We start from the raw sequence: 12,531 nt of genomic DNA, 5'->3' as shown, positions 1-12,531 counted from the left end.
GTATCTCCATGACTATTATTAGTACTTCTTAAATCATTTCACCTTTTTCACCCATACCTGCAAACCCCCTCCCATCTGGCAACTGTCAAAATGTATTAATGAGTCTGTTTCTGTTTTGCTTCTTTACTTATTTTGCTTTTCAGATTTAATTGTTCAAAGGTATGAATTTATTGCCCTTTTATTGTTCATTTTTTAAATCTTTTTTTTCCTTCTTTTTCTTAAAGAAGTCCCTTTAACATTTCATGTACTACCGGTTTCATGGTGATGAACTTCTTTAGCCTTTTCTTGTCTGTCAAGCTCTTGATCTGACCTTCAATTCGAAACGATAGCTTTGGTAGGTAGATAATCTTGGTTGTAGGTCCTTGCTTTTCATCACTTTGAATATTTCTTGCCACTCCCTTCTGGCCTGCAAAATTTCTGGTGAAAAATCAGCTGGCAGTTATATGGGCACTCCCTTGTAGGTAACTAACTACTTTTCTCTTGCTGCTTTTAAGATTCTTTGTTTTTAACCCTTGGTATTTTAATTATGATGTATCTTGGTGTGGGCCTCTTTTGGGATCATCTTGTTTGGGACTCTCTGCACTCCTGGACTTGTAAGTCTATTTCCTTCACCAGGTTAGGTAACTTTTCTGTTGATATTATTTTCAAATAAGCTTTCGATTTCTTGCTCTCTCTCTTCTCCTTCTAGCACCCCCATGATGTGAATGTTGGTACACCTGAAGTTGTCCCAGAGGCTCCTTGCACTGTCCTAATTATTTTTGGATTCTTTTTCCTTTTTGTGCTGTTCTGATTGGGTGTTTGTTGCTTTCTTATATTCCAAATTGCTGATTTGATTATTGGCTTCATCAACTATACTGTTGATTCCCTGAAATTATTCTTCATTTCAGTTAGTGTATCCTTCATTTCTTTGTTGTTTTGTTAATCTTCACAGGAGGATATTTTTTCTATTGATTTTTAGAGAAATGGAAGGGAAGGAGGGAGAAGGAAGAGAGGAGGAGAGAAACATCAATATAAGAGACCCATTGATTGGTTGCCTCCTGCAAACAGCCCGACCAGAGCTGGGGTAGAACCTGCAACCCAGGTACATTCCCCTAACTGGGAATTGAACCTGTGACCCTTCAGTGTGTAGGCCAACACTCTAACCACTAAGCAACACCAACCTAGGCTCTATCCTTCATTTCTGACTGATTCTTCTTCTGGTTTCCATGTCCTTTTTTATGCTGTTGAAGTTTTCACTAAGTGCATTGAGCATTGTCATAATCAGTGTTTTGAACTCTGCATTTGGCAGGTTCCTTGTCTCCGTTTTGTTTAGTTCTTTTTTCTGAAGTTTTGTTCTGTTCTTTCATTTGGGACATGTTTGTCTCTTCATTTTGACAGCCTCCCTGTATTTGTTTCTACGTATTAGGTAGAGCTGCTACATTTCCCAGGCTTGGTAGAGTGTCCTAATGTAACAGGTCCAGGGGCATAGCCTCCCCAATCACCCAAGCTGGGCACTCCAGGTGTACACACCCTGTGGGCTGTGTATACCTTCCTGTTGAAGTTGATTGCTGTTGGCACATCAATGGAAGTGATTTACCCTAGGCTGATTAGTTGCAAGAACTGGCTACGACCACCGTGGAGGAGCAGCTGTGCAGGGGTCCACCCCAAAGAGCAAAACTTATTTCAGTGGGGCTCTGGTCCCTGCTGAGTCTGCCCCTTGAGTATCACTTGTGGAGGTGGTTGGGTGGTGCTTTGACATGGACTGAAGCTCTGGAGCCTCCTGGAAGATGCAGGCCAAGGTCATCTGCTGCCTGTGTTCTGCCCAGGGTCCTCCCAGCATGATCTACAAAGCGATCTACAGATGGCTGCTACTTGTGCTGGGCTTGGAGATGCCCAGGAGAGGCCAAGTTTCAAACCAAGGCCAGATGCTGCTAATGCCAGACCTGGAGTGACTTAAGGAGAGGTATGGAGCACTGAGGCCAGATGCTACTTTTTGGAGAGATTTTAAGAAAGTCTGAGGCATTTGTATGAAAAAGCCACTGGAAACAACTTGGGAGGACCCACAAGTTGGGTGGCGCAGGGTCTCAGGCAATCACCAGGGTGGGGGCAAACAGTAATACCCAGGTTTGGAAACTCAATAATGCCTGCTGGCTCTGTGGAAAAAGGGCTTAGCAAAGAATCAATGGCCTCTGCCAGCAAGCACTTCTGTTTGCCCCTCCAGCCCTTGCCTTGATGCCAAACAATTCAGTTCTTCTGGGATGTGTCTGGTGCTTTTCAAGTAGCTGCCCCAGTGCTGAAGCTCAGAGGGAGTGAGTTCCTCCCTTTAAGAGGAACATCTAGGACCCCGAGAGCCCTCCATCTCACTCAGCCACAATTCCCACTGGTTTTTACAGCCAGAAGTTGTGGGAATTTCTCTTCCTGGCAGTGGAATCCTGTGCTGGGAAGCCTGGTGTGGGGCTGGGACCCCTCGCTCTCAGGTGGACCTCCACAACCAAGATATCCTTCCCGATTTTTATCTGCCACATGTGGGTGTGGGACCATCCTATTCCCGATTCTGCTCCTCTAGAAGAAGTCTCAATGTGACTTCTTCTATATATCCTTAGTTGTAGGACTTCTGTTCAGCTAGATTTCAGGTGGTTCTGAATAATGGTTGTTCTGTAGTTCAGTTGTAATTCTGACATGGTTGTGGGAGGATGTGAGTACAGCATTTACCTACATCACCATCTTGACTGGAAGCCCCCAACAACCAAGATTTTTGAACAATGGTGTAAACTGTTAATTTACCTGTAGTGGGAGTGACAGAAGCTTGGGCAGGAAAGAGTCTTTAGAACATTTCCACAGCTAACAAATGCCACCATTTTTCTTGATTCAAGTAACTAACATACGATGTTAAGAAACAATCTCACAATCTTTTCACTTAAAACTCTAAATGACAGACACCCTCCTCTCTATTTATCAAAGAGAATAGATACTAAGCTCTAACATAAATACCACTTGAGAAAACCAAATAGGAGCCTAGGAAGGTAAAGAATAAATTTAACCTAAGGAATAAAGTCAAATAACTAAGTACAAAAACATGTTTTAAGTGTATATACTGTCCATATTTTTTACAACTTGAAATAATAGTTAAAATATTTCATTAATTTTTTACTACTATGAAAAGTGACACAGAAGGAAATGAGTATGTGCTTTGGATATAAAACATGGCCTTCTAAACATGTTTACAATTAATGTGCCTTAAGTATAACATGTGTCAAATATGTGACTTTCTCAGAAAAAGCAACCCCTCTTAATGACCTTTGAAATTCTGTCAAAAAAAAAAAAAAAATTAGATATCACCCTGCCAGTGTATTCAGTGGTTAGAGCGTCGGCCAGAGCACCAAAGGGTCATGGGTTTGCTTCCTGGCCAAGGGCATGTACCTGGGATGCAGATTCAATCCTCGGCCCAGGTCAGGGCACATGTAGCAGGCAACCAATCAACATGTCTCTCTCACATCAATGTTTCCCTCTCTCTCTCTTTCTCTCCCTACTTCTCTCCCCTTTCCCTCTCCCTTCCTCCCTCCCTTCCACTCTCTCTAAAAATCAATGGGAAAAAATATATCCTCAGGTGTGGATTAACAAAAGAATAAACTAGGTATCTGTTAAAACAACACACAAATAAACAAAATCAATGAATGTATGATATACCATTGTCCCAAAAGCTAAAGCCAGAATCATTGCTGTCATGTTTAGATAAAGGGAGGAAGAAGGAAGAAACTATCTTGGTTGTAAAATTCTGGAGATTCCCTTTGCAATGACTTCCTTGCAATGTCGTTGGAACATGCCATATCTATGTCTTTGCTTGAGCAATTCTTCCCACCTAAAACTCTTTCCTTGACTGAAACTATCTCACCCATGAAACTTTCTCTAAAATCTCTCTCTTTGCTAAAGTCCTAATGGATAAGTTAATACACTTGTCTTTTCTCACTTTTTGACATTTAATTATTTTCATTCCTATTGTGAATCTGGTCTATATCCTTACAAAATGACATTATATCTAAACTGTTACAAAGCCTCAGAATAGCAGAGTAGTTAAGAGCTTAGGTTCTAGACCTTAGAATCAAGAGTCAGAATACCTCAGTTCAAATCCTAGCTCTACCATTTAATAGCTATGTGAACTTGGGCAAGTAAACCTAATCTAATCTTCCTGTGCTTTAATTTCCTCATTGGTTAATATGGGAAAAATAAACACCTATCTTGAACAGCTATTTAAGAATTAAATAAATTAACATTTAAAGCATTTAGAACAGGCATGGTACATAGTACACCGCAAGTGTTAGTTGACCTGTTACTCATTTTTCCTTGCTCCAGACCTCTCTACATATTATTGCATCACTCTTAAATGGGACTTTTGATATGTCATTACTCTGCCCAGAACTCTTCCTGGCTTTCCATAGCCTGTGGGTCCCTGTCCTTAGTTTGGTAATCAAGGCACTCTACAACCTGGCACCACACTATCTACTCAGCTCCAGTTACCCAACATCTACTTTATACAAAGTAAAAGGAAACAGTCATATAAGGCAGAAACCCTCTCCTCCAAGGCCTAACTCCTAATTACAAAAACAAGGCACAAACATAAAACCATTACAAAGAATGGGTGTTCACCATAGCTGCTCTCCAAAAGAACTCTACAATCCAACAAAATTCATTTCTGCTGTATTTGGAAGATGTCAAAGTCATTAAAAATGATTTGCTTTTGTCTGTTTTATTTCACTCTCATCCCCTCAAAACACACAAAAACAACCAGAAAGCACTTTTTCGTAACTTGTATCTATCCATCTCTTGTTTTAAAAAATATAATTTTAGCTGAAACCGGTTTGGCTCAGTGGATAGAGCGTCGGCCTGTGGACTCAAGGATCCCAGGTTCGATTCCGGTCAAGGGCATGTACCTTGGTTGTGGGCACATCCCCAGTGTGCAAGAGGCAGCTGATCAATGTTTCTCTCTCATCGATGTTTCTAACTCTCTATCCTATCCCTCTCTATCCTATCCCTCTCTCTTCCTCTCTGTAAAAAATCAATAAAATATATTTTAAATATATATAAATATATATATATATATATAAATTTTATTGATTTCAGAGAGGAAGGGAGAGGAAGAGAGAGATAGAAAATCAATGATGAGAGAGAATCATTGATTGGCTGCCTCATGCACACTCCACACTGGGGATCAAGCCTGCATGTGCCCTGACTGGGAATTGAACTGTGACCTCCTGGTTCATATGTCAATACTCAACCACTGAGCCACACCGTTCGGGTCATCCCTTATTTTAAAGTCAATTCAAACACTATCATGCTCTTACTATTTTAATTTATATAATACTATCTTATCTCAGTCAACTGTTCTCAAGGTGTATAGTCACCCTCTCTAAAATATAAGCTTCTAGAAAGAAATAACAATTTCTTACCAGTTATTGCCATTTCCGTTCCCCCCACTAAAACAGATCATGTTAGAACAGATGCTCAATAGTAACTGTTGAATTTAAGTAAAAAAGTGAAACTGGAAGTAAACAGCTAGTACTACTACAGAGACTGGAAATAGACTGCATACTGTTTGGACCACTGGACTTCTCCTTTCCACAAAGCCTCAAATCAGATGAGGCCATCCAAATCAGAAAAGAGGTAGTCCACTCACTCTCCTTTCTATGTAACCACCATATGGATAGATTTGTTTTTCAGTGGTACACTGAGTCAACAGAAGGATCACAAATCATTCTATTATCTACCATCTAACTTGGAAAGCTTGACCTACAAAAAGAGGATATATTGAGCCAGCATCCAAGAAGGGCAATATCCAACTGCTACATCCCTAAGTATATGATTTGAGAAAGCCTGTTAAAGTCTACTTTGTGGCAAACTTGTCACCCTTCAACATGCAGGTTTTAAGTACCGTAACACATTCCATGAACTTAGCATTAAAAAGTGTGACCTACATTTTCATGTGCCCACATTCTGTAAATTTTCTATAATGAACATGTATTACTTGAATAATCAGAAAGTTTCAAATGTTTAGTATTTCTTCCAGATTTTAAGGGGCCTCTCATAATGGCCCATGCAGAACACAACCCAAGTAAAAATAAATCAAAAAGCCCTAGCTGGTTTGGGTCAGTGGATAGAGCGTCAGCCTGTAGACTGAGAGGTCCCAGGTTTGATTCCAGTCAAAGGCACATGCCTGGGTTGTGGGCTCGATCCCCAGTAGGGGGCGTGCAGGAGGCAGCCAACCAATAATTTTCTCTCATCACTGATGTTTCTATCTCTCTCTCCCTCCCTCTCTGAAATCAATATAAAAATATATTAAAAAAAAAAATAAACCAAAAAGAGTCCTGGCCTATGTTTCTCAGTGGTTACAGCATCAGTCCATGCCCAGGAGGATCATGGATTTGATTCCCAGTCAAGGGCACATAGCTGGGTTGCAGGTTGGATCCCCAGCCCCAGTCAGAGTGCGTGTGGGAGGCAACCAATTGATGTCTCTCACATTGATGTTTTTCTCTCTCTCTCTCCTCCCCTCCTTCCATCCCTCCTTTCCACTCTTTCTAAAAATCACCGGGAAAAATATCCTCAGGTGAGGATTAACAAAAAATAAAATAAATAAACCAAAGGGCATATTACCCCAACTTTACACCTCCCAGGTAAAATGCCAGTTTGGACAGAGTTATCAACTTTGTATATTTCAATTTCACCCTCTACAGCCCTGGCCAGTAACTCAGTTGGTTAGAGCATCTTCCTGATACACCAAAGTTGCAGGTCAGGGCACATACAAGAAGCAATCAATGAATGCATAAATAAATGGAACAACAAATGGATGTTTCTCTCTCTAAAATCAATCAATAATTTTTTTAAAAAAATTTCCTCTAAATATGCCATCACATGAAAGGAAAAAATTTCTCATTACCTTCCCAAGACTCCACAGCACTACAACAAATTGCAAAGAGCTACCTAGATGGTTTCTCTCCCTCCACCCCCAAACACCCTCCTCCCTAAGTACATAGCCTTTAATAATGCCCAGGAAAAGAGTGCTAAGTGATTTACATGATTATCCCAATCCTCAAAACAAAAGTAGGTACCACTATTATCCGCAGAAGAGAAAACTGAGGCTTAGAGATATTTTTTGGGGGGACGCAGGGGGTGGGGGGGTGGCGGGGGAGTTGCCTGAGGAGGGATTCTTGTATTGTACAAAAAAAGTCTGCTGGAAATGGCCCAGGGACTTTTGATATGAGACAATTATAGCAGAAATCCTCAAACTAGAAATTTCACAGAGAAAACAATAAATGATATTTGGTCAAACTGGATTTTCTGTAGAACTGTGTACCTCATAATATCTGGTATATAACAGATGCTCAATAAAAACCAGTCTGTTCAAATTTAAATTTAAATAGTTAATTCCTAAAATAATTTGATCACATGGCAAAATCTGACAGGTTATTTGTTTTAACTAGTTTAGGTGGTACAATAGCCAATAATTATATCTACACCTAAAGTAATATTCTGAGTGTTGGCTAATAAAGCAGCAATAAAAAGGAAAAATGGCAGAAATGAGTTGTATATCCTTTAAGGATAAGCTTTTCTAATAACAAATTCCATTTAAAATTTTAACATGTCATCGCAATTTACACAATAAACACTCACTACTGACCTATTCTTAGTCATCTCAAAATAACCTAGCCAGGAAAAGCAATCAGTGGTTTTCAAATAAATAAAACAAAATAATCTGAGTCTCCTTAGAATATTGGGTCAAAGTAAAGAATGTGCATTTTTAGAGTATGTATTTTAAGCACACCTGTAATCTGTTTAAATTGGGCTATAACTGTTGCCTAGGGACATAAAAAGACAAAAATGTAAAAGCTGATTGAGTTATGGCCCTAGCAATTAACTGATGTTTGAATCTGATTGATGGAAAGATGAGTTCTATGAATATTCACTTTAAATGATTATGGGTAATCTGTGAAATCTTTCAGGCACCCAAACTTTAGTTTCCAGGGATGAAAAATATGTCTGTTCCACAGGTAAAATACCTGGTGTTATACAGAAAAATTAACATACTTTTCAGTTCTCATCCTACACAAAGATTAGGATAAAGGTATTATGCAAGCACCCAGCACTTGGGCAATTTTTTCCTCCTTTCTCTGAAAAATGATTTATATAATAATTCCTTAATTCAGTAGCAACAGAGTATTACTTTCTTCCTTTTGAGACTCGGGTTTCTTTTATTTCAAAACACTACTCTTGAAGATTTAAATTCTTCTTTTAAAAAAGACTTAATCGTTTAAGTCAAAAAGAGGGAGCAAAAGTCAAGAGGTGAAACCTGAGATATTATTATTAGTCTTACATAACTTGCTCTAAGTTGGAACTGATTCTGTAGCTGAACTAAAATCTAAGGTTTAAGCACAAAGATGAGCTCTTCAGTACATTCTTCACACACACAGAGTTTAAAAATTGAAAGGGTCTTTATTTTTCTCCTCGAATTCTTAAAATATAAGCATTCACGTGTATAGTATTAGGGTGCTAACATAAAAATGATAAAATGCTCACACTTGCAATAGTCCTGTTGCATCTAGGTAATGAAATAATTGATAGAATTGAATATAATTTCAAAAAAATAATTTCCTAACAATGACCTTTAAATATCGCTTCTGTAAGTATGCATAAAATATTTTTAATAAGTGCTGCAGGCAACATCAAAAAGTGACTTCCAAAAACAAATAGGTATAGGTTCATGCAACTTGCAAAAAAAACTCTAAAATGTAGTTAGTTGTTCATGCCTAATTAAAATGGCTTTGATAACTGCAAATTTCTCGTGGGTATACATAGCAAATCTTTCAAAATCTAACTTTACACCAATGAATGCCTTTACTAGACAGGCCCTGATCTGAACTCAACTAAAAGCTACATTAACTACATCTCACCACCGAGACAATTGAGCCCCACTGTAATAATGGTCACGGATTCCCTGCATTGCTTTGGGAACTGTTGCTTGCTTAATCAAGCTCTCAACTGCAAATTCACCTTTCTAAAAAGACTGAAAACAAAATGACAAGTTTCACTATCTAGTTTTCCGAACCAAACTAGGGTTTGGGATTTCACTGGGAATGACCACATTATCAAGATGCCATCGCCCTCCCAAGGCATTTAATTACAATGCCGTCTCTGTTTTCCATTCAACCACCTCAATTAAATTTCCACTAGAACCAGACACACAAAAAGTTGATTCCGTGGCCCTGCTGAAAGTCTCCTCTGGGTGCAAACCCTGGGATCCCGCATGCATTATGCAGAAAGAGCAAAGGGAAACAAAAAAGTAATGATTGTTAAACAATGTTGTGACATTACCTTGCCCGTCTTGTGATCAAACCAGACCAGAGCATGGTTCCTTGACAGCACTTTGCAATCAAAGGTAGCATTATTCTGCGCGGGTCGACAGCGGGCCACGGAGCGGCCGATTTTAATGGGCTCGTCCAGGTAGACATGACGCTCCTGAAACGGGTGCGAGTTCGGGCGGCAAGTGAAGATGGCCAAGGCTGACGGCATCGAGGACAGACTGGGGTGTCTCTCCTACCGCAGGACAAAGGAGTTCCACCGGATCCGGACTGCCCTTCACAAGCCTCTACCCCTATCCTCCCCAAAATTCTATATTAAAACAAACTGCGCATGGTCTGAGCATAACCAGTGAACATCAGCAACTCTTCACTTGAGTGAGAAGACAAGCCAGCGCCAGCCCCATCACCTCCTTTAAAACCCAGCACCGCCCTGATGACAAAAAGTCCCCAACTGGCAGCTTTCAATCCATCTTCTTCCTGGGGAAGAAAAGGCTCAAACATCGGACGGCTTCAGCCAAGGAAACTCCTGGAAGACAGTTTGGGGACTGGAGGTATCCAAGCAGATGAGTCACACACCAATGCTTGCGTTTTGTTTGGGATCGCGGCCGCTCTCCCCCCTCGGTGGCGGAAACGTTGCGGCACTGCAGCATGAAGGAAGGGTCGGTTCGGCGCGACCAGCAAGGTCCTTTCGGGGCGAAGAGAGGTGCGGCCGAGCTCCGCTGGGCAGCCACCACCCGTCCTGGAGGGCCTCGGAAGTGGAAGGGCGGGAGGGGTCCGAGAGGGTCTAGACCGCCAGCGGGACGGTCTGCATTTGCCCCAGATGCGCGGAGGCCGCCGGGAGAGGGCACGGGGTCCCCGGACCGCACAAGCCGAGACGGCGGTGGCCGGGGTCCTTGGCACGAGGAACGGGGACTCGCGGCGGCGCGGGCGGCGGCCGAGTGGGGACTCCCGGGCACCTGGCGGGCGTCCCCGCGACCAGGGCGGGGATGCGGACCGAGCTCGGCACGACCCCGGGGAGGCTCGGGGGTCTCCGCCCGCAGGAAGTTGGTCCCTGGACGCCTGGACTCCGGGCTCCTGGGCAGCACCCCGGCCGCCTCTTCTCAGGGTCGCCCCCGCGAGGGTCGCATCTCAGGGACGGCAGCCGCAGCTCCCGGCGGACGAGGCGGTGGGGGAGGGAGGCTGGCCCCGAGGCTGGGGGAGCGGCCTGGAGGCCCCGGGCTGAGTCCGCCGCAGCCTCCACCGCTCGGGGCGGGGGACACACGCTCAGGCTGCGCCCGGCGAGGCAGGAAACTTTCCGACCTGGTAGGGAGACACCACAACAAACGGCCGTCAAGCGCCGGCGCCCGCCCGCCTCAGCGCTCGCCCGCCCGCCTCAGCCTGCCCCCGCCAGCCCGCACCACGGCCCCAAACTCGCCGACCCCTCCGCGGACGGGCAGCGGAGATTTGAAGGCCGGACGCCACGACAGGTCCTGCGCCCCCGGCCCCGCCGCCACCTCAGCTTACCTTGCCAGCGCCGGCCGCCATAGTGACTCTGACTGAAACCTACCCGGTGCACCGCCGCGGGAACGCGCACCCTCCCAGGGCCCTCCTACCCCTCTGCCGCGCCGTAGTCCGGGCGTCACGTGATCGACGCCGTGGGAGCCATGCTGGTCACGGGCGGAGAAGAGGGCAAGCTCGCGTTTAAGGAACCTCCGGGCGCCATCTTAGTTAAGGGCCGGAAGTTTCCAGGGATAGGACTTCGCTCTACCACCATGTTGGTTAAGGGCAAGAGAGAACTGGACCCATTGGAGGTTTTATAAACAAAACGTGCCAGCTTCCTGCTTTACCATCTGGGTTGAGAAGGCACCAACTTGAACCAGATTTTATTCACTACTACAGGCCCAGTGCACGAAATTCATGCATGGGGTGGGGTGTGTCCCTCAGCCCAGCTTACACCTTCTCCAATCTGGGACCCCTCGAGGGATGTCCGACTGCCTGTTTAGGCCCAATCTCGGTAGGATCGGGCCTAAATGGGCAGTTGGACATCCCTCTCACAATCCATGACTGCTGGCTCCCAACTGTTCGCCTGCCTACCTTCCTGATTGCCCCTAACCACTTCTGCCTGCCAGCCTGATTGATGCCTAACTTCTCCCCTGCCAGCCTGTTTGCCCCTAACTGCCCTCACCTGCTGGCCTGGTCACCCCTAACTGCCCTCCCCTGCAGTCCTGGGTCCCCCCCAACTGCTCTTCCCTGCAGGCCCAGTCGCCCTCAACTTCCCTCCTCTGCTGGCCTGGTCTCCCCTAACTGCCTTCCCCTGCAGGCTTGATCGCCCCCAAGTGCCCTCCCTTGCAGACCTGGTCCCTCCCAACTGCCCTCCCCGGCTGGCCATCTTGTGGCGGCCATCTTGTGTCCACATGGGGGCAGCCATCTTTGACCACATGGGAGCAGCCATCTTGTGTGTTGGAGTGATGGTCAATTTGCATATTATGCTTTTATTAGATAGGATAGCCCTCGTTGAAAATAGTAAGGAGCAAAGAGAACAGCCCGGCCAGAGGAGGTGTTATTAATAGCCGCCTTATCTGAGGGCAGTCCCGTGTCCCCGCAGCTGCCTTGGGTGTCAGCAACCCAGTTCCCACACGTCCTGGGACGTGTGTACCTAAGGTGAGAGGGCCATTCTCCCCTGCTGACGTCTTCATTGTGTGTCGTGCCCAGAGGAAAACTTTCTTGGCCACTAATTCCATTTCAAATGATCCTTTTTCTCAAGGGGCCTATCATGTGCCCCGGGACTCCAAGGCAGATTCTGCCCCCAGAAAGTGTGATTTAAACAAGTTTAAAATCACGTTGCTTCCAGAGAGAGGTCAAACAATTTCCAATATGAAAAAAAAAAGGGGTTATTTCCGGCACTCATAATATTAAGGTAGATGATTGATCTCAAGAAGGAAAAATTGCAAAGCCTTAAAGAAAAATTCAAGAAAAGATGGTGGGAAGGAACCTTACTCTTTTAGAATCAATGGTGGCTTTACCCTATTCCATTGACAACAGACTCCGCCACTTGATCTTGAGCAACTTTCCAAACTTTTTCAAGCCTGGTTTTCTCATCTATACAATGGAGATAATTCATAACTCACCTGTTATTATTAGAATTCAAGGTGACAATCCATGTTACTCAGTAAAGAGTAAATATTATTCATTTCAGTACTTGTATATAGGGTTTGGCCCTGTCCTA

The 12,531-nt window shown here is 44.1% G+C and overlaps 1 protein-coding gene across 6 annotated transcripts in view; it reads right to left on the bottom strand.

Moving 5' to 3' along the window:
* The window catches only part of SLMAP (sarcolemma associated protein), a 160,807-nt gene extending 149,777 nt beyond the window's left edge, over nucleotides 1–11,030 (bottom strand). For 2 of the 6 annotated variants that reach the window (XM_028152746.2, XM_054729929.1), the window contains exons 1-2: nucleotides 10,830–11,029; nucleotides 9,340–10,625 (exon numbers count right to left, since the gene is read on the bottom strand). In XM_028152746.2, coding sequence (XP_028008547.1) covers nucleotides 9,340–9,537 — 198 coding nt within the window. In that variant the 5' untranslated portion in view covers nucleotides 9,538–10,625; nucleotides 10,830–11,029. Of the gene's footprint in view, nucleotides 1–9,339; nucleotides 10,626–10,829 lie in introns of those variants that run through there. The other 4 variants (XM_028152749.2, XM_008146309.3, XM_028152767.2 and 1 more) reach the window with 4 other exon arrangements.
* Between the last annotated feature and the right edge of the window lie 1,501 nt (nucleotides 11,031–12,531).

This window comes from Eptesicus fuscus, chromosome 18 (assembly GCF_027574615.1).
Source record: "Eptesicus fuscus isolate TK198812 chromosome 18, DD_ASM_mEF_20220401, whole genome shotgun sequence".
Lineage (NCBI taxonomy): Eukaryota > Metazoa > Chordata > Mammalia > Chiroptera > Vespertilionidae > Eptesicus > Eptesicus fuscus.
This window is presented reverse-complemented; position numbering and strand designations above follow the sequence as displayed.